Here is a 22,938-nt window from a genome sequence, read left to right as displayed (position 1 = left end):
TTGTAGTCCAAGTTTCACAAGTTTAAAAGTGTGTTTTGTAAACAACCTTTAAGTTCAGGATCTGTATTAACTGTACTTTTAAAAACTAGGTTTTTTTCCCCTCTTTAGTTTTCAAAACTCAAAAGGCACCGAACTGTAGGAATGACCCAAATAAAACAAATAATTACAGAGAAAGAAAATGCACATTCTCTTTAAAAATTGATGCAAGTTGTTCAAGCTTACTTTATTTTAAATAAAAAGTTCACAAAACAGCTTGAGCTGGGAGTTTTGTTTTCTCTGAACTAATTCCCATATCACGCACATACTCATACACGCAAACAAAAAGTATAAAAAGAAATGAAAAATGCTGCTTTATAACAATCACAAACAACCTGTCATATATAATATGTTCGAAGAGAATATTTTAAATGTAAAAAGCAAAATTACCTGGATGCAAATGTCCAATACACAAATATGCACAATTAATTTAAATATTAAAATCACAAATTAATTTAATATATCAGCTAGAACCGACCTTAACTGTAGGTCTGAAAAGCATACAAATATATGACAAAATGCAAATATTTCTTTTGGTAAAGGGTATGTCATGTAAAAAATGTGACAGTGCATGGAATGTACAATGCAGATTTAACATGAACAGCACTGCCCTCGGGTAAAAGCACATTGTGTAATCTGAACTGCTGCAGACTGAAAAACAAACAAATCCCTATTTTATAAATGACAAATACGTTTGCTTTTCACAAAGTAAAGGTAATCCTTAAACTAGTTTAGAAACTGTTGTCTGGAAAGTAACTTAGATGCCTATGCATTTCACACAGTATTAGAAGAATGTTTCTGCCTAACCTTGAAAGGGAATTTGTAATCAAATCTATCATTATATATTATAAATCTAATATAAGCTGAGTCATGGTGTCACAAGACTGCAACTCAGAATCCTATCAGTACTTAAAATCAAAGTCTTCACAAAATAATACATTTACGCAGTTTTGCGTGTCCAAGAACACTTTCAGGTTGTGACACTGTATCATCTTGATGCTTTGATGTGGGTATTTTGAATGGTCTTTTGGGCAAGTCCACACTTGAGTCTTTCTTAGGCTACAATGCAGTATGTCACTGTTTTTTTTTTTTATATCTGTCATCTGCAATTCTCAGACACTTACAGAGCTTTGTGATTTACGCAACATAAACACACCCTTCTGTGACCAAAGATATTTATCATTTTACCTTAAATGCTGTCGTCATTGTCACATGGGGAACATTTTTTTTATCTTTTCGTCCTAGGACAGAAGGGATTGAAGATAAAAAGCACGTTTTCAGAAGAAAAAAACAACCCACTAAAATATTCTGTCCAGTTGGGTTCACGGTACAAATGTGGGTTTTAATTATTTAGGTTGATCTCTAATGTCAAATGATTCCTGGAACACCTGCAGGATCCCGACACATTTTGTTTACGTAGTAACACAATCTTGACGGGCACGTTTGAGGGCACGTCTGGCAAGGTCACATTCCAGCAGAAAATAGTTAGCAAGCCTGTTTCTGTGGGCAAAGTTCATAATATAATCAGTTCTGGCACTATTACCAGACATCACTGTAGAAGGTCCTGTAGACTGTAAAGTGGATCCGAGTTTTTACAAAATCCATGGAGCTTTGGTACAGCCAGCTGGGTCCTCCTTTATCAGATATGAAGATTTGAGAATCCTCTGCATTTTATGTTTGCATTTTGAAGCAGATTTGGGGTAGATATAAATCACGAGTGCACATGAAAGCTCCTTTTGCAGGTCTCATCTGGTACGGGTTTTCTTTAAGCATAGTGAGAATGTGGGGGTTGAGCTGTATAACTGAAACCTGTCCCCTTGTCCCAGTCCATGACAGCTCCAGTCAAATGTCTCTGGCCTCAGTCCGACCAGACACATTGATGTCCCTTCAGAGTGCAGCCAGTCTGGTAAAACTGCCCCACGCATGGTTGAAGCTATGACAGGTTTCCGGATAGCCCTGGAAAAAAAAGGGGGAAAGTGAGAGATGGTGAGAAGAGAAAAAGCGAGTGTTTAATTTAAAATGTCTTAGAATAGCAACCTACAATAATATACCAGTGCTAGATGGTGGACATCAAAACTGAGGAGGCCGTTTTATGGATTTGAGATTTTAATGCAAACTATACATTTGTGGCCAATAAGAATTTCTTATTTATATTGTAAGGATGCAATAAATTGATCAGAAGTGACTATTTGTAATATTATAAAATTAGTTGTTATAAAAGTCGCATCAAAAAATCCTGAAAAAAATCTATTGTTTTCACAAAAATTAAGCAGCACAAATGTTTTCCACATTGGTAATAATAAGAAATGTTTCTTACACACAGATTCAGCATCTTTAGACCAGTTTCTGTGATGTGGTAGTATTAGTATTAAGAATTTTTTTTAACTATATCTTTATCTTTAAAGATAAAGGGTTAGGATGTTGGTGTAAACATGACTTTGGAATGATTTGTTTTTCCATCACAGGAATACATTTTAATTATATTTTATAAATGATAAAACATGTTAAAATAGAAAACAGTAGTTTTAAACTGTAGTTATTATTCACAATGTTAGTTTTTATTGTATTTTTGATTGAATAAATGCAGCCTTGTGAAGCATAATAGACTTTTCTCAAAAACATAAAAACATGGGAATATCAACAAGCAATGTCAAATATTAGAATTTTCATTTGTCACTAGTACTGACGGTTCATCACAAATGTTAATTAATTAATTTCTTACTGTGAGCACACTGATTATTTTTGTTCTCTAGTTTTACATCTTTCTTCAGGTTTATTCATCTGACATAAATCCAATAGTGAGTACAAAAATGTAGTCAACTAAACACAATGTAAATGTTTACTAAATGTTATTTTCATCACGTTTTGGCTTATATTATTGGAAAGGGTGTCTCTTGCAAGACGCTCAACATATTTAGGTGTCTCTGCCATTGAAAAATTGAAACCCCCCTGCACTAAAGCATAAAAAAAGCTGCTAGGGAGAGATAAATAGGCACAAATTCACCAATCCGCCATAACTTTCATTTCCCATTATGTTCACATTATCGCTTTTAGGTCATGCCACCTGTTGCAGAATACTTCTTCCTCATTTTTCTCTGTATTCACACACACACACACACACACACACACACACACACCTCTGCTCAGCAGCTGTAAGTTGCGCCCTTCCTCTTGTACTTGCAGCTGCAGAACCTGCTGGAGAAGCTCTTGTCTCAGAGTCTCCTGAACCAAACCCATCCGCTCCAACTTCTCGCCATTCAATCTCAGGAGAGCACGGCCTGACGAAGACAAATTGACAGAGAGAGAGAGACACTAGACATGAGCTCTTTGGAGGCTCTGCAGCCTCTGTATTATGTATGCACAGTTTTGCTGGCAGCTATAAACAAGTTACAGCACTGCAAATCCCCCTAAGGTTATTATCTGTGTGTTCCCAGTGATCTTTGCATGTGTGACTATGGTAACATGCTGTGTGGAACTGCTGCCTGAGGGCACAGGCCGCCCCGGGTTCATTTCCCGCTTTATTTCCAACTGAGCCTCTCGTGCTATGACTCTAAATACTTCAGTCCACAGCCTTGCAGAAAAAAACATAGCGCCTGTTATTTTACTCCCTATATTCCTTTTCTCTCAATTTCCTTTTCTATGGATCTCACCCAGCGTGTCTGTGATCTTGATGCTTTGTGAGTGTCCAAGGAGAGAAAAGAAAGGATTTGTGGAGGATGGGAAGCCACAAGGGTCCCTAGTGAGCAAGAGCGCACTCGAGGAGTGAGTGGGAGAAGCAGCGGTCTAAACACCAGTGTGTGAGTGGGACCCCGTGATATGCTCAGACATGAGACGCATATTCACACAAAAATGCTTCAAACCCAAGAAAAACATGGTAAAATAATAATGAATTACATCAGTATGGCCAGTGAATCCTAGCGCCACAAAAATCCAACTGGCTGCAGCTTTCCCCATTCATGGCCAAAAAAGTACTCTATTATAAAGTAATATATTTTGGGCAAAAAATATAAACTACAATTCAAACGTTTTGATCAGTAAAATTTAATGTATCTGAAATTATAATATAGTAAAATACTATTACAAATTAACCATTTATTGTGTCTTCTAATCATTCTAATATGCTGATTTGGTGCTGCTTAATATTTTTCTAAGATTATTTCTAAGATTTTTTCCTCACAATGCAAGTCTTTACTGCCACTTTAAATTTCTAGATATATTTTTTTTATATACTAAACCTAAACCTTTGAACAGTACTGTATATTGCTAATGTTATTTCATGTCATTTTATACAACAGCAGATATATTTTTGAGTGCCTGGTCCTTTTCATTGGCACTTAAAATCTTGACACATTTTTCTTGTCTTTCACAGGTCAGGCAAGTAGCTAATGAAGGCTGTGGGACTGTACATGTTCATGCATCCTGAAGGAAAATAATAAATGGCTCAGATAAATGGCTCAAAATGTGTCCATTAATTAGTTGGCGGATATCTACTTTCATACTTGTAAAGATTCAGTGCAAGTACTAAATCTTTTTAATCTTAATTATTATTTATTTATTATTTTTCTAGAATATTAAAACTGGAGCATGAAAGACTAAAGCGCTATAAATTCGTGGGATGAGAATAAAATAAAACCAGTTCTTTGACAAGAGACGTATTTTTTGAAAAAGTAGATGAGAAAGGGTTGGCTGACCTTCAGCTAAAAGGGTAATGCTTCTGTCATACCATAAGAGATATAGTAGATGTGCTGGTGTCAAGGGATTGGTCTATAACTGCTGAGTTTGCAATACCATTTAAAAGGTGATATTGCGCAGGGTCCGATTTGGGTGAGATTTTACACAGAATGCGATTTCCATATGAATAATGACACCATGTTAAAATCGCATAGCGATAGATTAACTTATAAACAATAATCAAACCTGTAATGGCGTGGTGAGAGAAGGCTTCAACGTAGGTTAAGTAGTTGTGTGGACAGTGTTTCTTCAGCCATCGGCACACATCCTGCTGAGACCACAAAACCACTGGCCTGGAGAGACACGGCAAGGTTGGGCTGGTGTGGTAAACAGAGTACGATTCACCTGAACGTAACTGGAAGACAAAGAAATAGACAGAGAGAGGGAAACTAATTTAAATACGCATTTCACAGAGAAGCAGCATTGAAAACTAATCTCAAAATGCGACTGAATTGCATGCGTCCTTCTGGAGTCCTACCATGCACGAATGCCCAACTTTTTATAGCACTGCTAATCTGAAATCAATCTCTAGCAGAATAAAAAAAGAATATAAACAGATATACAGCTCTTCCTTCTGCAAAGACCTCTGGGAAATAACATTTTTTTTTAAATAACTGTGTTCCATGTCATGCACCGGCAGTGATTAAGATGGATGTTTTCATCTTACACAGCCATCTGATTGGCTGCCTAACGGACACGACCATGATTCTGCACATCGAGCTGTATAAATGAAGGCCATTCTAGAATGATTAGCATTCGTTACAATGGCTGCGCTAGTGACATGGGCCACAATAACACTCGCTTGACCTTCAACACGCACTTCCATATGATTACAGACTAATTATACAAAATTATCCCGCAAAGATAATTCCAGCAAATCATCCGCATTTAGAGCCATTGGGTGTTTACGAGAGAGTTATTATGATGTTTGTTTACTCTCACACCAAAAAAGCATTGCTAATGTTCACATTACAGTTTAGAAGTTTGGGCACAGTTCAATTTTAGTTGAAAGAAAATAATTTTATTTGGCAAAGGATTCAACCTATTTTTCAAAAACGACAGTAAAGACATTTATAAGTGAAAGATTTATTAATTCAAATGTATGCTTTCTATTCTTTATTTTCACAAACATATCACAAAATTTGACCAAACATTAAACCATATTTTGTGACCCAAAACTAATAAGTACAACAATAAGTGCAACTAATAGGTATTACGTGCCCTTGTCCAATGGTGTTGAAGATCAAACTGTAATGTATTATACTCTATAATAAATGCTGCTGCATTATATATTATTTATATTTCATATTTAACTATTTTCTAATGTTTTAGGTTGCTGTCAATGTCCCTGCATATTTTCTTCTCTTTCCTTAGTGTTCCATTTCATTAACAGTAATTTATCCTCAGAAAGCAGCCCTCTATTTTCCCACTTCTCCCTCTATTTGTTTTGTTTTTCTAAGCCATTTGCCACCATCTGTACCCCATCCCTCAAGTTCATCTTCAATTTTCTTTCTCCTTCACAGTTTTTACCCCATCTCTACTGCTCTCTCTCTTTCTCTCTCTCTCTCTCTCTCTCTCTCTCTCTCTCTCTTTTTCCCTCAGGCAACTTTCTACTTTATGCCTTTGCTGTGTTTGCCCTTGAGGGCAGTAGGGAATTCTTTCTTTTGCAACTGCAGGAAATCGCACACATACATTCTTGCACGTGCACATACATGCACACATGCATGCATGCACACATATAAGCAGGATGCACATCTCTAAAGCAGCTGTCTTTTTAGGGCATAAGCAGGGGTTGCAAAAAAAAAACAAAAAAAAAACATGGCCAATTGCAACTCACAACTAGCCCAAAACTAGCCCAATTGCATTTTGAGGGGGGTTCCGTAATAAAAATCGCATTCCGGGGATTAAAATACACATTTTATAGCAGGGTCTTCTTCAGGGGCTAAATATCACATTATTGTGGGCGCTTCAACCCAAGGACATGAAAAACAACCCGAAACAACAGTGTTAAAGTAACCCAATTCCACAGGAAAACCACAGACTTGGCAACACCGGACATAAGTACTGTGGTCCCTTCATGGCTATAGAACTCCTCTTAAAAATATAGTTCGACCAGAAACAAAAATCTAAGGAAATCCAAGATGCAGATGAGTTTGTTTCATTATCAGAGCAGATTACATAACATTCTCACCAATGGATCCTCTGGAGTAAATGGGTGCCGTCAGAATTTCTTTTCAGCAGCTGTTTGGGCTCTCATTCTGACGGCACCCATTCACTACACAGGATCCATTGGTGAGCATGTACATTTTGAATGGCCCGAGAGTCAGTAAATTTTCAGTAGATTTAATTTTTGGAGAAACTATTCCTCTAAGCCCTTGTAGATGAGATTATCAGGCATGTCAGCGAGTGAATTTACATCTTTTGAAAGTTCCTTGTTTGCTGCTTATACATAGATCTGACTAAGCAGCTTTCAAACTTTCCCTATTTTAATTCTCATTATTCAAGATACTTTCTTGAACTGCACGCTGACATACAATGGAGACAAGCTGATGCAATCCTTCTTACTTTGCAATGTCCCTATAGGCAGTGCTATAGAGGGAGTCTATGCATTACAGAATCTGTCAGTGAGAGAGGAATTCACTCCACTAAAATGTAAAACATTAATTATTTACAGTAAGAGTTCCATTCACACAGACCCCAGAGGATCAGTGTGAGCACAATAATGAGAAGATACAAACCCTAACCATCAAAAATGGCCCCCAGTACACAAGTGTATACATAACAGTCACATTTTTTACTACAAATAGGTTAATCAACAGGCACTTGAGTTCCTTATTTCTTCTTTGATCATTCTGCGATGACATGTTTGGGGAAAATGGCACGTCTTAGCAAAGATTATAGACAATAACACAACAGCACTGATGAAAGTGAGAAAAGATTTGCGATTAAAGTGACGTTCTTTGTTCAGTCTTTTTTTCTGGGAAGAGCACGCTGTGTGGTGGGATGTCAGTGTGTCTTTCATGTACTGAGATACACAAACTGCATTGTTGAGAAAAACACTAACAAGTGTAGCTGGGCTGAACAAAGGATTTGTGTATGAAGCCATTAGGGGAAGAGATAAAACAGAGCTGTTTATCTTTCCTGTCATCGTAGGAAGAGGCTAACAAGGTTCACCATTCATTAACGATGGTTTAAATTAAGGCCAAAAAAGTGCAGAGGTTAGTTAGGATCTCATCAGCTCCTGTTTGGGGTTTGCGTGAGGAATAAATTAACATAGACGTCTGATCACGCCAAGTCTTTTGATCATGAATTCACTTTTTGGAAAATCAAAGGCAAACAGCCTGAACTTTCGCACTCGGTTCAGCAAAATGCAACAAATTTAAACCCGAGTTCAGAGGATTTACCTTAAGCCTGGTGTTCCTCTTTCAATTACTCTGGTTAAAAAGCAACAATTGTGAACGTTGTAGAAACTGGTGTTTGAGACAATAAAATATTTTTATCCATTAAAAATATTAATACATAATAATAGATGATGTTCTTTTGATATATGTAAAAATATTAAGCGGCACAATCGTTTTCAACATTTATAATGAGAATCAGCATATTAAAATGCTTTCTGAGAAGACTCATTCATATTCAAATTTTATATTCTATGTGTTAGCAACATTTTAGCAACACTTTTTTTATCCACAAAAAAAAAAATCCAAATAAACAGCACCTCTGCTAATTTCACTCAGGAGATAAAAAACTCATTTAGCACTGGAAAAAGACAAATGTAAAAGAAAATGGAAATCACCAAAGAACACTGGATTTGCCTCAAGTAATTACTTTTGAATACTATTAATTAAGGCAGAACAGATAATATTATCTATCACAGTTTAACAAAATCAGGTTTGGGTCTAATTAGTATGTTCAAACCTGTCGTAAAATCTTAAGAGGAGTCTAATTGCGTGGGCGAGACTGACTTTGACCCACAAAGCTCTGCAGACCCGACTAGAAGCACTTGCTTCGTTAATATGCTAATTCAGAAGATCAAATGAAGTTAAAAACACACATTACGACCCATATCTTTGCTCGCAGTGCTCAAATCAGCAGTGCCCATGTGACCTGAGGCCCACAAGGCTTTTTAAATCCATTCCGTGGAGAGTGGTCTCTATCTTATCTACCCCCTGGCCTAACAGCATCTTACTCATTCTCTACAAACCAAACACGCTTTTAGATGGATGGAAAGATGAAGAGAGAAAGGAAGCATTTTGTTGCCAGGCCCCCCCTCCTCCACCTTTTTTTAATGCACAGGTTTTCATACAAGTGCATTTCTCAAAGGCGAGAACATTTTTCCCTGCATTAATAATGCAGCAATGGACAGTCATACACGCGTTATATATCAGCACACAAATTCTCCAATTATATTTTTTAATAGCTAAAGTATAGAATGACTGAAAGCTGCCACGGAATTTGCTCTGGTGTAACTATGCTTCTAAAGGCTACTTTTATATCTGTCATATAAATTTGCACTACAAAAAGTGAAGTTATCTAATTTATCTACTTATCCTATCATATGATACATGAATATGCTAATCAACTAGCTACATTTTTGAGTAGCTTGGCCAACACTGGCCTTCCCCAATGTCCTCTTGAGATCAATTACAACATCATGTGAAAGTGCACTAAAGAGCTGGAAAAAGTCATGTTAATGAGATGGTACAAAATGATGATCATTTCATGCTGATACAGGGAATACATAAAAACCACTTGGCTTTGTACTTATCTTTATTATTTAATCTGAAGAAGAGGCATATGCCTTTCTCATGCTCAATGACTCTTTTAAAGCAATAGCGCTGATAAAAAGACAATAGACTCTTATCACGAACTGTGATGATGTGTTTCCAAAGTTATTAACATCATAAACGCAGTTTAAATGAAGTTATATATATATATTTTCATTTTTTAACATTTTATATACATTATTTCTACAACACTAAAATATTACAAATATTATCATCATATAACATATAAATTGGAAAATTACATGTATATATATATTGGCATCAAATTATAAAAAAAATATTTAACCAAAATACTGCCATGAAAAATGACACATTCCTCTCTGTTCAGACACCCATAATCAATATCTCTATTTTTTATTTTATTATTATTATTATTTTTTTTAGTAAAGTTATGGCAACACTATAAATAATATATATTTCAGTCATGAAACAATTGGTGCAGGCTTAAGAGCTATTCACATGAATATCAGAAAACTCATGATACTCAAAGTGTTAAACAACTTGGCACAAGCTGATTGGTTCACAGTGCTTATGCAGCCAATGAGCTTACTGCCTTGAATTTATATGGCTAGTGCTTTCTCCGATATCCTCCACTTGCCCCAGCTCCACCTGTATAGATTTGCTACAGGTTATTTTAAACACTCACGGCGCTGTATCGCATTGACAGTAACAAGTTCCTGTACTTTCAGCAGCAATAATCTACAACCAATATAGAAGCAGACCCAGCCATCATGGATTCTGCTTCTAAAATCCCTGGAAATGTGAAAAAGGGTTCATGTATGGACTGAGCTGTTTGTTACAGATTTCCTTCTCAGTCTCACCTGCAGTCCTTCGGTTCCAGGCTGTTGCAGTAGTTTGACCGTTCGGCCGCCGGCTGTTTTGCGGCTGTGCCCTTCATGCCAGGTAAGGTTTCCACCTGCACAACGACTCAGCTGGTACTTAAAATCCTCTGGAAGAGCCCTGTACTCCACTGCAGGACGACAGAAAGTAAAACTGGAGGCCGCTGCAACAGCAAAAGTGAAATTATGCGTTTATTCTTTCATTTAATCACACACTCCATCATTCTTACAATCTCACTTCCCTCTTCAGGAACACACAGAGATGTCCAGCAGCTGAGCAGCACTGTTCGTTTTAAGTCAACAACCTGGCATCAGGACGACTAGTGCCTTGTAGGCGATTTAGTGTTTATGTCCATCAAAAATGTGGTGGTTACAGGTCAGTTTGAGGACTGTGTTTGTCATTAGTGTTTTGGTGGTTAAGAGAGGAGTTTAAGGTTTAGGCTTAAGTAAAAGCAAATACGAAATGTTTGAATGACCCATATCTCCTGCGGCTGACTGGGTGGCTTGGATTCTTCCCAGAATAATACCTAAAGACGCTAGTCAGCAAAGTTAATGGGAAAATTATGCATTAGCGTGTCAGAGGGTGATAAAAAAGCAGAGCATTGGTAGCCCGTGGGGTAATCTAATGAAAAGCATATGAGGCTCCAGATTTCCAGGAAGGAAAACTTTAAGTGCTGCTAAATACCGAAAGCTTTGGAAACGTCGGTTCTTGCTGAGGTAGACAAAACCAGCATTTGCAATTCATGAAACGGTTAACAGAAAATAAAATGAATGAAGACGTCTGCTAGGATTTTCCTGGTACAAAATATGCTTTGAAGGAAAAGAGGAAAAGAGGACATTTTGAAAAATGCTAAAAGTTTGCTAACTAAAAAAAAAAAAAAAAGAAAAAGAATGTTTTATTAATTAGGTTTTGTTATTATGGTTAGAAAATAATTTTTTTATTTTATTTTATTTATTTATTTTATTAAATGTTTTATTTCAGCTTGCGCAGTTCAGTTGATGAAGTAATATAAATAAAATAAAAAATAATAAATATCACTATAGTTTTTGGACCACGCTGGCTTTCATGTGAACAAAACAGCTCAAAATGTTGTTGTGTTCCACAAAAGAACAAGTCCTGCAGGTTTGCAACAACATGAGTAAACGATGACAGAATTGTTAGGTGAACTTTTAGGTGAACTATCCCTTTCACACAAAAAAACACAGTGTACGTGCATTTAACTGTTAGAGTAAAACTGTAAAAAGAGATGTGCATAATTCTAAAAGCAATACAGCAAACCAGCACAGCACAGTTTTGCTTGACTGGTGACTGTAAATGAGTCAGTGGGCAGCATAAGCAGATTTTCCTCCAGAAGCTGCAAGAGCCCGGTGCATTAACAGACAAAGACGGTGTGCGTATGCGCTCATTAAAACCTCAGACTTCTAATCACCACCTTACTCTTAGCACAAATGAGTACAATCAGTCATCTCTGTGCATGACAGTGTGTGTGACGGTAATATATCTCCATATGTGTGTGCATGTTTATGCATAAGCACGAGTTGATGAGAGGGAGAGACTATAAGTTTGTGTGTGTGTTGGAAGGTGGAGGCCTGGATGAGATAAAAGAGATGTCTTTTGCACTCGTTCCCTGCAGCCTCACAGGCGGCTACAAAGGCCGTCCTCATCAAGAGTGCATGGGGGATGCCTGCCTGTGTGAATGCATTTGGGATGGAGTCACAGATGAACACAGTCTTTCATCACAGTGCCTCTGAAGCAGACATTAGAGAGATGTCGCACAACTGTGGCTAGAGGGTGAAAACACGTCAAGGCCTGTTAGTCCTGGACAGATGTTGCCCCTATTTCTATTTATTTGTGCACAAAAAGATGTTCTCCTAAATCCAGAAACCATATATCTTCCTGAAACCTTATTCTTGACCCACTAAAGGGAAAATGGAAGAGTCTAGATAGCAGAGACGGGGATTTGTACGTTTTCATTCGGGTCTGTAAGATTAGTTTTAAAAAGAAATCTTTTATGCTCACCAAGGCATTTATTTGAGCAAAAATACAGTAAAACAGTAAATTTGGGAATGTTTTTTTTACCTTTTAAAAATAACTGTTTTCTATTTAAATCTATTTTAAAACATAATTTAATGCTGTGCTGATTTTTCAGCAGCCATTTCCCCAGTTTTCAGTGTCACACGATTCTTTAGACGTCAGGATAATTTTTTTTTAAACTACCACTATGTTCATCTGAAAGAAGAAAGTCATATACACCTAGGATGGTTTTGATTTGAGTAAAATATGGGGTAATTTTCATTTTTGGGTGAAATATTCCTTTAACTTATCTTAAGAAATCTTATTGAACCCAAACCTTTGAATACAGCTTTATGTGGTTCTTGTATTAAAAATCTAATCTATGGTCAAGGCAATGTTCCACAGCAGCATATCATACAGGCTGTCTAGTGGCTGCTTTGTAAAAAGGTTCATTTATTTATTGATACAGTCACATAGCTCCAAACCTGTATATATTTTTATTCTGTAAAACAATGAGCAATTTAGCAAAATGTTCATGTTGCTCTAATCCATTAATCTGTGTCATTTTCATTCACTGTATGGAAAAAAGCTGAATCACCATCTCAATTTGTTGTCTAAAGAAGAAATAAAATGGTACAGGTTCAGAATGACATAAGTGTGAGCAGATGAAGACAGCCTGCATTTTTCTAAACATTTGAATAATACGAATATGTGGATAGAGCCGGGCTTCATGGCCAAGCACATGTGACCCATTTCACTGCATGTGTCAATCAAAAAAATGAATCTAAATCTATATTTTATCTACAGATCCATCATCCGTGACAGCTCTTCGTTCTCTGAAAGACACAATTAAATCCGGGCCAAGGTGTTTTCTCACCTGCTGTACCCACTGGACTGAACTAACGATGTGGTCTCTTGTAAGAAACCAAGCAAGTGTGCCAGAGATCTCCGAACAGCATGAGGGGTTTGAACTTCGGGAAGGAAGCGAAACCCAACATCTGTGTGGAGTAATGAGTTACAGACTAAAAGAGAGAGAGAAATGTGGAGCTGTAGCTCCTTCAGATCTGTTTGGCCTCATTATCTATGCTGATGAATGCAAAAATGAATATGCGAGCCTTCATTAAAGTGGTGTAGTGACACAAACCGCTCAGCAGGTAACTGGTTCACTAGAAAACTACAGAGATTGAATAGAGTTGTATTGGTTTCACACAGATCTGGGTCTGAATGTGTGAGAGAGAAGAAAAGAGTTTTTAAGGTTTTCAAGGACATGTTGAGATGTGGAATTGTGTGCAGGGTTTTGTCAATGAGAAGCCATTTTTACAAGTGAGCACCAAAATGTTCAAAGAAATAGATTCTTCAAAATAAATAGGCTCCTTTTTACTCAAACTTCACAGCATGTCAATAAACCAATCACTTTGGCATTTTATACTCATAATGGAGAGCCGGCCATAAAAACAACAACAAAAACATTATTGCTTGCTTATTAGAGTTAGAGTCGGAGCTTATTATAGTTAAGCAAATGCAGCGCGTGTACATTCATTAACGGCAAATGACTCAGTTCAAAATTCATTTGAACTGATTCAAAATACGAGGCTATGACCCAGAACACACTGAAACTCAAAAATTACCAAAGCCACCCATCACACACACATTAATTAGCAGACTGTCAACATGCTCAACTCTTTGAAATCAACTACTTGGTACAAGGCTATTTTATCATGAGCAGATACGCCTCTGACTGGAAAACAATATGTGCTTAAAAAATACGAGAAAGTGCCTGAGCGCAATTTCAACATTAGCATTCAATTCAAATTATTCAGAATGATATAATCGGGAAAATAAAAAGAGCATATCATTCTGGGACAGCAGATGACACCGAATCATCTCAAGCTTGCAATGTACTAACTACTACTACGATCGTCTTTATGAATAAAATAAAATAGTATAATTACCGTCTACTGCCATGTCAGCAATCCAGACTCTGTAACAAGCAACAATACTCCTGTTAGATTAAAAGTTTGGAGCTAAGGTGTCCCATTTTCCGCCCTGGGCGCCTTGAAAGGTGTTTCTTTAGCAGGTACATCCAGTGTGCAGTGATCGACTAACGCGCTTCACAGTGTAAAATATGAAAGTACACACATCGCGCGCTGCTCACGCTGACGCCTCCCCGCGCGCGTTCTTCACTTCAACAGGCTCTGTTATGGAGCTTTTCATATTTTGTGAAGAAACGCATTTTTATTACGTAACATATTTAAAATGTACGATGTCTTAAATAAAATAAATGAAACATACATCTAACTGTAAAATACATAATGGAATAAATATCAAACGATAGCACGCAACGTACATTATTTAGCCTATATAAAATGGGCTTTGCTAAATTGGCTAAATTAAACCTATACATTTAAAAAAGAAGTAATTCAAATATTTGTCACCAAAGGGGTGTTTCGTGAGAAACAGTCGCCTGATTCTCTCTCACGTCCCAGTGGGAGAACTCAAAGCCTGTAATTACGTGAACGGCAACATGCACATTAAGGGGTAGCATTTATGTGAAACCTTCACATTTTTCATCAAACGTCGGAAAATAATTCTAAATCATATTGTTAGCTTTAATTACTTATTGATCAGAATTATGCGCGAATTCCAGTATTATTTCCTACAGTGATGTTTATAAAACGATTTGAAAATCTTAAGTATTTTCTTATTGCTCCAGGCTATAAACACTAGAGGGAGTCATTTCACCTCAGTTCTCTCAATAAATCTTCAACAAGACTTCATTCGACTGGTCTACATACTGGTTCTGAGCAGAGCCTGCTGGTTTGCTAAAACAGTCCTCAGATATTGGACTATGCATTAATAAAGTAAACCGGTAAATAACTACCTACATCCGGTGCATTGTTTTCTATCCAGTGAGATCTCGGGGACTGTCAGATTTGAAAAGTTTAGCGATGTAAGAAATGGGACAAGGGTCTCCTTTCAAGTGCAGGTAACGTTGACAACAAGGTGTGCGTCGTCGTTACTTGCTGAACACCATCCATGTAGATAAACCTCGAGGTTATTTGCACGTTATCTGTCAACATCCTGGTCAGAAGAAAGGACTAAAACTTAGTAGAAAAACTTTACCGAATATTGTACATACAGTCAAACCATTCAGGCACTGCATTAAAATACCTTTCAGTTAAAATTACAAATCAATCAGACTCTCCAAAAAAACAAAACTTTTGAAACTAACAAAAATGCAGTTAGTCAATCATTTATATGCGGACAAACTGAATGTATTATCAGTTTAAAATAAAAATAGTGTTCTTAATAAATGTTAGTCTACACACATTTGTAGCGTAGTTAATAAAGAACTGACTAGGGAGTCTTATCCTTCTGTCGTTTCTGTTATCACTGTTAAAATGATAATAGTGACACATATCATCCAATACTGGTGGAGGGGCAGGCTATAAATTTGCCCCCTATATGACCTTAAGTAGTGATGTCATGTATGAAAATAAAGTATCAACGCTGATGGAATCTGAGGGCAAATCATCCTTCTCTAAAGTATTCTCTCTGTTGTGCTGAGATTTTTTCTTTTCATCTTTCTGAATTGCTGTATTTGAGACATTTTGTTGTAGAGTAGCCTACAGGCTTGTACGATTTCAATTTTAGTATCATTATTGTAAAGCTTTGATGTAATATCTGTAAAGTTATTACATTAAACTTTTGAGATGAGATGTTAAGACTGAATGCTTTATTTCAAGCTCTGTAAGAAAAGAGAAGAAACTGATAGTCACTCTTGGTTCTGGACAGAGAGCAAACATTTCTCAGTCTTGTTCCTGTAAGTTTCAGTGTGGTGGAAATGTGCCAGGCATCAGCCACACTTCACACCAAACATAACAGTCTTGAGCAGACAAACACACAGTTGACCTGACTGATTTCACCGCTAGGAGTAGAATGTGGATGGTTGGTGCTAATTTTTTGACAGGCAAAGACAACGGAAAAATGCTAGAGAATCAAAGAGAAATAATACGTGCTATAGGCCTTACTGAAACTTGAGCTTATGGTTTCTGTCCATTTAAAGTGAACATTTGACCCCGTACACACTCCATAGCCTATTTACCACGTTTACCAGAAGGGTCCAGTTACCATGCACTAGTTTTGGTTCTACAAGGTGCAAATTGTGATCAAAATGAAAAAGGGCTCCACCCTGTTTGAGGTGTAACACATCATTACACCTGATGAACGAGGGTTCTGCCCACTACTGAATACAGAACAGCATTATGAGAGTTTGAGGCCTGAACAGCTGGTTCATTGTGATGTCATGTCCTGTGGACTTCCTGGGTGGAGGTGGTTGTGAAGAATGGAGTGTGTATGCCTGGTGTGGTAGTGGAAAGCCAGCGCCAACAACATACTGTGCATGTTTTGTCAAACAGTTGGTGAATAATATAAGGGTGGTGTCACACAGATAAACATACTTAACATTTGAAGTCATTCCTTTAGAAAGCCATTCTGAAACGAGCCAAAGCTATGGTATTTGGTCTTTTAAAAAGACCTCACTTACAAAGTTGTCAATTTTTAAAGGATATTGAGCAATCGGACATACATAATAAACCAAGACAGAGTTATCAAGACACTATGTGAAGCAGAGGTTTGAATCATCCTCAAGGTCTTTGCTTTGTTCATCATAACATAAAATATTGATTTGAGATGCAATTTCTTATTTTCTGAGAAAATAAAGAGTATGAAATGATATGAACAAGTTGAAAATTTTAACTGTTTTTTTCTTTATCTTAAAATTAACAGATTTAAAATGATATTATTTTTATACGAACGTCACAGTAATAACCATTGAAGTATTTCTCCCAGACGTAGGCTTTGAATCTTACAGAAAAATAAACAGTGACAGTTTTATCATTTTGCAAAATAATACTTGTAAGACTATATAATAATAAGACTTCTTAAAGACATTTAATCTCCCTATCCAGTCCCCTGCAAAGCATGCTGGGAACAAGAAATGCTGATCCTTGTTTCTATTAATGCCCACACAACAGAAATAAGTCAAAATTTGTTTTAGAAAGTTAAGGGGATCATCATCATTATCATCATCATCCATTAATTTTTTTGAGTATGAATGTAAATAAATAAATAATACACATAAAGAAGTGTTTTTTTTCTTAGTCAAAATTATCCGATATGAAAGAAACGCATTTACTTAATTGTCTGTTCAGATTTTAAGTCATAATATCTGTTATTGGCAGATTTCTTTATTTCAGACCCGCATGACCACATCAGCAAGACTTTTGCAAATATGGAAAAGTGAAAATGTGTTTATACAGATTCCTGACTCTCCACATTAGAGCCGCACAGCCCTTGGAAACAGAGTAAACATTGTTGGCTAATTAGCCACTGCAACTAAACAAAGGCATGGTGTGTTTTGACCTTGTGGTTTTTTAGAGGGGAGGTTTGAGGAACTGTGTGTGTTTGCTGGTGGTGTGTAATACGTGAAGTTTTTGGCCTGTGCACAATTAAGATCTATGAGTAGTAAAGTGTTTGGAATTCTCACTTTATCCCCAGGTCAAGGTTTGCAACACCACCACAGAACTTGACCACTACCATAGCAACAGACATTGATACAAGTACTGTGGACGGATTTCACAGCAATAAAGAGCGGTTACTTCAATGAGCGTTCGTTTGTTCAGCTTTGCAATTAATCCTATATGGGACAAACATGGTCAACAGGAACGATTCTCTTTCACATCGTATATTTTTCATTAGAGCTATTTTGCTATCGCCAAGTAATCGCTAGTATTTACAGTCCGGCTCTCAGTGTTTATCTGAGTAAAACTGTATTTGTTCCATATGGCTGTGTCTCTGTTTGTGTGTGTGAGCATGTGACTGCTGCCTGCAGCTAGTGAGTCCATATGCTTTTTTAGATTATGTGCAGAGCCATATGCTCCCGTATCATTTAGTGTTCAGAAAACGGCCAATAATCACTTTACATCAGACCGAGGGTTTTTAAGACACATTGCCATAATTATCAGTGCATTTAAATGTAACATAATGACACCTGACACACGCCTGTTCATCTCAGAAGTCAAGATCTCACTTGTAAATTGACATGATAAGTCATAATAGTCCATGATAATTACTATTGATCCTGATGTTTTTTTTTTTACTTATTTCATATATACTCACAATTATTATTATTATTTATCCCTATTTAAGTCTTTCCTATAAACCTCTGAACATCAGCATGGATCAGGTCTCAAAAATAGCACCTTTGTGTAAATTGTGTTAGGTGGCATAGTAGGTGGATCTATGTAAATGAGGTGGTCCGGTGTTTTATGAGGTGACCAGAACTCTCAGTCTCAGCAGTCTGCAGGAATCTCTGCATCACCACCACAACTGAAGCAAATAGTGTTCTTTTTAGACACTGAATTTTGACTTAGATTTACTAAGACCACAGCTAGTGGTGCACTTTTCTTTAAACGAAGCGTTTTCTTTAAGGCGAATGTCAATTTTTTTTTTTTCTTATTTTTGGAGAATACTTTTTAGCTACTGTTCTGGCTAAATAGAGGGATTTCCCTCTGTAGTTTCATAGTGTTTCCCCAGCACTGACAATATATAAAATCATGCTATTGGAAATACATTTGCATTGTTTTCTCCTTTTTTGGAGTTTTTTTCTGTCTGTGGCAGCATTTCAACCTGCACCAAATGGATACAGCCACTACTCTGGACCCCATCCACAGTACATCTCGGCAAAACCGACAGCCAGGCATAAGTGAGTATCCATGAGCGAAATATTCATTTTCTTAATTGATGGCACAGGTGGTGAAATAGCTGTTGGATATTACTAAATGATTTCAGACACATCTGGGAGACAATAAAGAGAAATATTACATTCCAATACAATGAGAGACGCTGTAAGATTTTAATTAATAAAATATGACATAAGACCACCTGTCCAAATCTTCCTGTAGGCACTAAATGTTTGTTGAGTTAACATTATGATATTACTGTTGGGTGCAATATGTTTGGTTTACATTGAGGTGCAGTCACAATAAAAATGTTTACAACAAGATTTTTAGAACAAAATCCATAAGGTATCATCACCAACAACACATGATCATTTATATAGAATTGATTAACTTTGCTTGATGTGATTATATATTCTGTAACATATATTTAATGTAAAAATATATGTACAAATAAATGCAAGATCGATAAATGTTGAAATTCTGTTAGTTTGTACTACTGGTTGGCTATTATTAATATATAAAGGTAGATTTATGCAACATTTATTTAGGTAACAACTTCAAATAGTGAGAGTTATATAATTGTCTCTCTTCAGAAACCACTGTGCATATGTTGTGGAGAAGACTGTCTCATTCACTATTCAGGATGGAGCGGCTCCCTTCATGAAGCCAGAGTACAATAAGTGTGCTTGGGGTCAGAAATGCCCAACTATAAAGTAAGTCACTAATAACTGTCATACAATTAATATTTGTATAAAAAAAAAAAACATGTCTTAGATTTAGCTAATTTTGACATTCTGTCTGTTCTAACAGGTATCGTATGTACTACAAACCTATGTATAAAGTGGCATATAAGACTATGACAGAGCTGGAGTGGAAATGCTGTCCTGGATATGCAGGTGTTGGTTGTACTGCGGTATATGGAATGAAAGCAAGGCCCCTATTTAAAGGACCACCACCTGCACAGAAGGGTCCTATGCTTCGTTTTAAAGGGCCAATGCCAATGCAGAAGGGTCCTATGCCCCCTTTTAAAGGACCCATGGCAATGCAGAAGGGTCCAATGCCTCCTTTCAAAGGGCCCATGCCAATGCAGAAGGGCCCAATGCCTCCTTTTAAAGGGCCCATGCCCGCACAGAAGGGTCCTATGTCTTCTTTTAAAGGGCTAATGCCTGCACAGAAGGGACCTTTACATTCTTTTAAAGGGCCTATGCCTGCACAGAAGGGTCCCAGGCCTTCATTTAAAGGTTTCAGTCCCCCTCAAAAGGGTCCAGTGCCTTCCTTTTTTAAAGGCCAGTTTCCCTATCCCAGCTTTAATGGAAACCCCTGGAATCAACCTCAAACACCACCTAATGCTGTGAATGAATACCCAGGCCTCAATACTGGTCCCTCTTCCCGAGATACCTCAGTTGAACCTTCTCCAGACCACCAGGAACCGGAAGTAGATTATTCTGAACCGGTGCCAGAGCCTCAAAATCTTGGCCATGATTTAATCCCAGAAGAGAATGAGCCGATCACAGACTACCAGAATCCACAGCCAGATCGCTATAGTTCTATATCAGAACATATTGAGACAGAGTCTGTTCCCAATGCACAGGCGCCCTCTGGTGGAAGTGAAACAAACCAAGGTAAATGAGCTATATTTTACAGTTACACACTCTAGTGTATACAGTTTTTCAGAAACATAATTTGTACAAAATAAAACTGCAAGTATATTTGGACTAATTAATTAAATATAATGCATTCACAGATCACGATGACAACAGTATTGAAGATGAGCGGTTGGATAGGATAGAAGAGGATGTGCAGCGACTCTCTCTTGGTCTAGAGACTCTCCGTGGTACAGTGACAGGACTGGAGGACAGCTTACGTGCTTCCCTCCGTGAAGACGCCAATCGAATGTTGACTGCTCTCATTTCCGCAGGACCCAGCCCTATCGCCGCTCCTTTACTCTCCAGGGATTCCACCGTGGGCTTCGGAGATCTGCCTGGAGGTGCACCTGATATTGAGGGTTCAGATGTGGTGGGTCAGTTCCCAAACTTGGTCGATTTGACTGAAAAGGTTTCAGAACTACGAGCAGAGCTTGTAGCAAAGGCATCTGAGCTTGAAGAGTTGAGAGGAGCAGTCTTGGGTCACAACAACACCCTTCAAAGACTGTCAAATGGGTCAGTGAACCTTACAGAAACTCATTTGCAAAAGGCCCTGGAAAAAATGGTGGAGTCCAAAATGAGTGAAGCTCGGGTGGCCATCTTAGATGGCTTTGAAAAGCGAGTGGAGAGTGCAGAGGAGCAATGTGAGGGTCGTGTGGCAGAAGTGCGCCTCCAGTGCAAGACAGAACGTTTGGATGGACAAGAGCAAATTGAGCAAGTCCTAGACATAAGGGCCATAGGATTGAGGACAGAACTACAAAAACTGCAGGCTCAGCTTCAAGACCTGGAGCCTGAAGAGGGTTGTTGCATTGCCATATCAGGTCTAACTGAAAGGCTTGTTTATGTGGAGCAGTCAGTAAATGGCTTGAATGAGTCCCAAATTCATTTACGTGCTGAACTTGGTGGACACAAGGACCATATAGAAGGCATGTTGGAGGGCCGACTGGGCTATGTGGAATCTAAGATGAACATTGCATTAAATCAAGAGGAAGCAAGGATTAATAAAAGAGGGCCCAGCAACCTGGAGGTGCAATTGGAGAAGAAGCTTAAGGATCTTGAAAGTCGTCTTTTGGCTGCAGTGGAGGAGCTAGGTAATGTCACAGCACCAACTTTACTAGAAGGTCAGGCTGTACCCACACTTCAGACAGAAGTAGAATCACTCAGAAGAAGAGTTGAAGACGATTTGGACCATTTACAGCAACAGCTCAAATCCATAGAGGTCATGTGCACTTCGTCTTGTGTTCCACAGCCTGTTCTTACAGGATATGTTGCACCTTTGGGAACTGAGGTTGAGGGAAGTGAAGACACCCTCAAGGAAATGAACCAGAAACTTGATTTACAAGTAGAGAAATTGAACAGCCTCAATGCCACTCTATATAATCTTCTTATCCAGTTGGCAGAGAAACAGGAAGTAGGTCTTCAGGGTGAGGTGACTCTGCTGAAAGTTAGCGTCAACTCCGTTAACAGGTCTCTCTGTGGCTTGAAAGAGTCTCTCGGCTCTGTAATCAGAGAGGTCGGCCAAACCAACCTTACCTGGCAAGAAAGAGAAGAAAGGCTTGCACAGCAGGTGAAGGGTGTGGTTCAGCTGGTGGGACGACAGGCATCTATGTTGGGTACTGGGGAGCGAAAGTTGACCCGTCTGAAAGGGGAACTCCAGGATCTGCGGCGCAGAGTGGCTGGAGAGCTCCAGGGGTGCCGTTCTACCGCTCTGGGGGTCCAGAAGGAGGTGACTGAAGTAGGGGGTCGTGTTACTCGCGTCGAGGGTCAGTGTGGAGGCCTGGCACACCTGGCTGACGATCTAGAAAGAATTCGAGGAGAGCTGGAGAGACATTCTGATGGTTATCTGTCTCATGTAAATAGCACCCTTGTTAACCATTCTCACCAGCTGTCTGCACTCAGAGAAAGCATCCAAAACTGCACTGGACCATCTGGGTCTACTAGGATAGCTGAGGACAATTTAGCTGACACACATCAAGTGGAAGAACAACACACAACAGAACCAACTCACCCCAGAGGAGACCAGTTTGCAGTCCCCACACAGTTCAGAGGTGGTCCGTAATTCAAGTGCACTTTATAATGTGCAGACAGTCTTTACTCATAGATACTATTATATAGTATCTTTCTCAGGAGACTCTTTTATTGCCA

The 22,938-nt window shown here is 38.0% G+C and overlaps 2 protein-coding genes across 3 annotated transcripts; one reads left to right on the top strand and one right to left on the bottom strand.

Moving 5' to 3' along the window:
• Positions 1-198: 198 nt before the first annotated feature.
• Positions 199-14,574, bottom strand: samd10a (sterile alpha motif domain containing 10a). Of its 2 annotated transcripts, none has more exons than XM_043246580.1 (5): positions 14,360-14,574; positions 10,376-10,524; positions 4,954-5,122; positions 3,174-3,314; positions 199-1,992 (listed from the first exon to the last, which is right to left on the bottom strand). In XM_043246580.1, the coding sequence occupies exons 1-5, from the start codon at positions 14,370-14,372 to the stop codon at positions 1,970-1,972; spliced, it is 495 nt and encodes a 164-aa protein (XP_043102515.1). In that variant the 5' UTR covers positions 14,373-14,574; the 3' UTR covers positions 199-1,969. The 2 variants fall into 2 exon arrangements, with proteins under 2 accessions (XP_043102515.1, XP_043102514.1); XM_043246579.1 differs by having other exon boundaries at positions 10,376-10,557; positions 14,360-14,569.
• A 2,134-nt stretch (positions 14,575-16,708) lies between these two features.
• emilin3a (elastin microfibril interfacer 3a) lies at positions 16,709-22,882 on the top strand. Its single transcript, XM_043247378.1, has 5 exons — positions 16,709-16,775; positions 19,089-19,173; positions 19,744-19,863; positions 19,961-20,772; positions 20,886-22,882. Exons 1-5 carry the CDS (start codon positions 16,709-16,711, stop codon positions 22,850-22,852), a joined length of 3,051 nt encoding a protein of 1,016 aa, XP_043103313.1. The 3' UTR covers positions 22,853-22,882.
• Positions 22,883-22,938: the final 56 nt, after the last annotated feature.

The sequence above is a fragment of the Puntigrus tetrazona genome, chromosome 8 (genome assembly GCF_018831695.1).
Source record: "Puntigrus tetrazona isolate hp1 chromosome 8, ASM1883169v1, whole genome shotgun sequence".
Taxonomy (NCBI): Eukaryota; Metazoa; Chordata; class Actinopteri; order Cypriniformes; family Cyprinidae; genus Puntigrus; species Puntigrus tetrazona.
The sequence above is the reverse complement of the archived record's forward strand: the minus strand, read 5'-3'. Positions and strand labels throughout refer to the sequence as shown.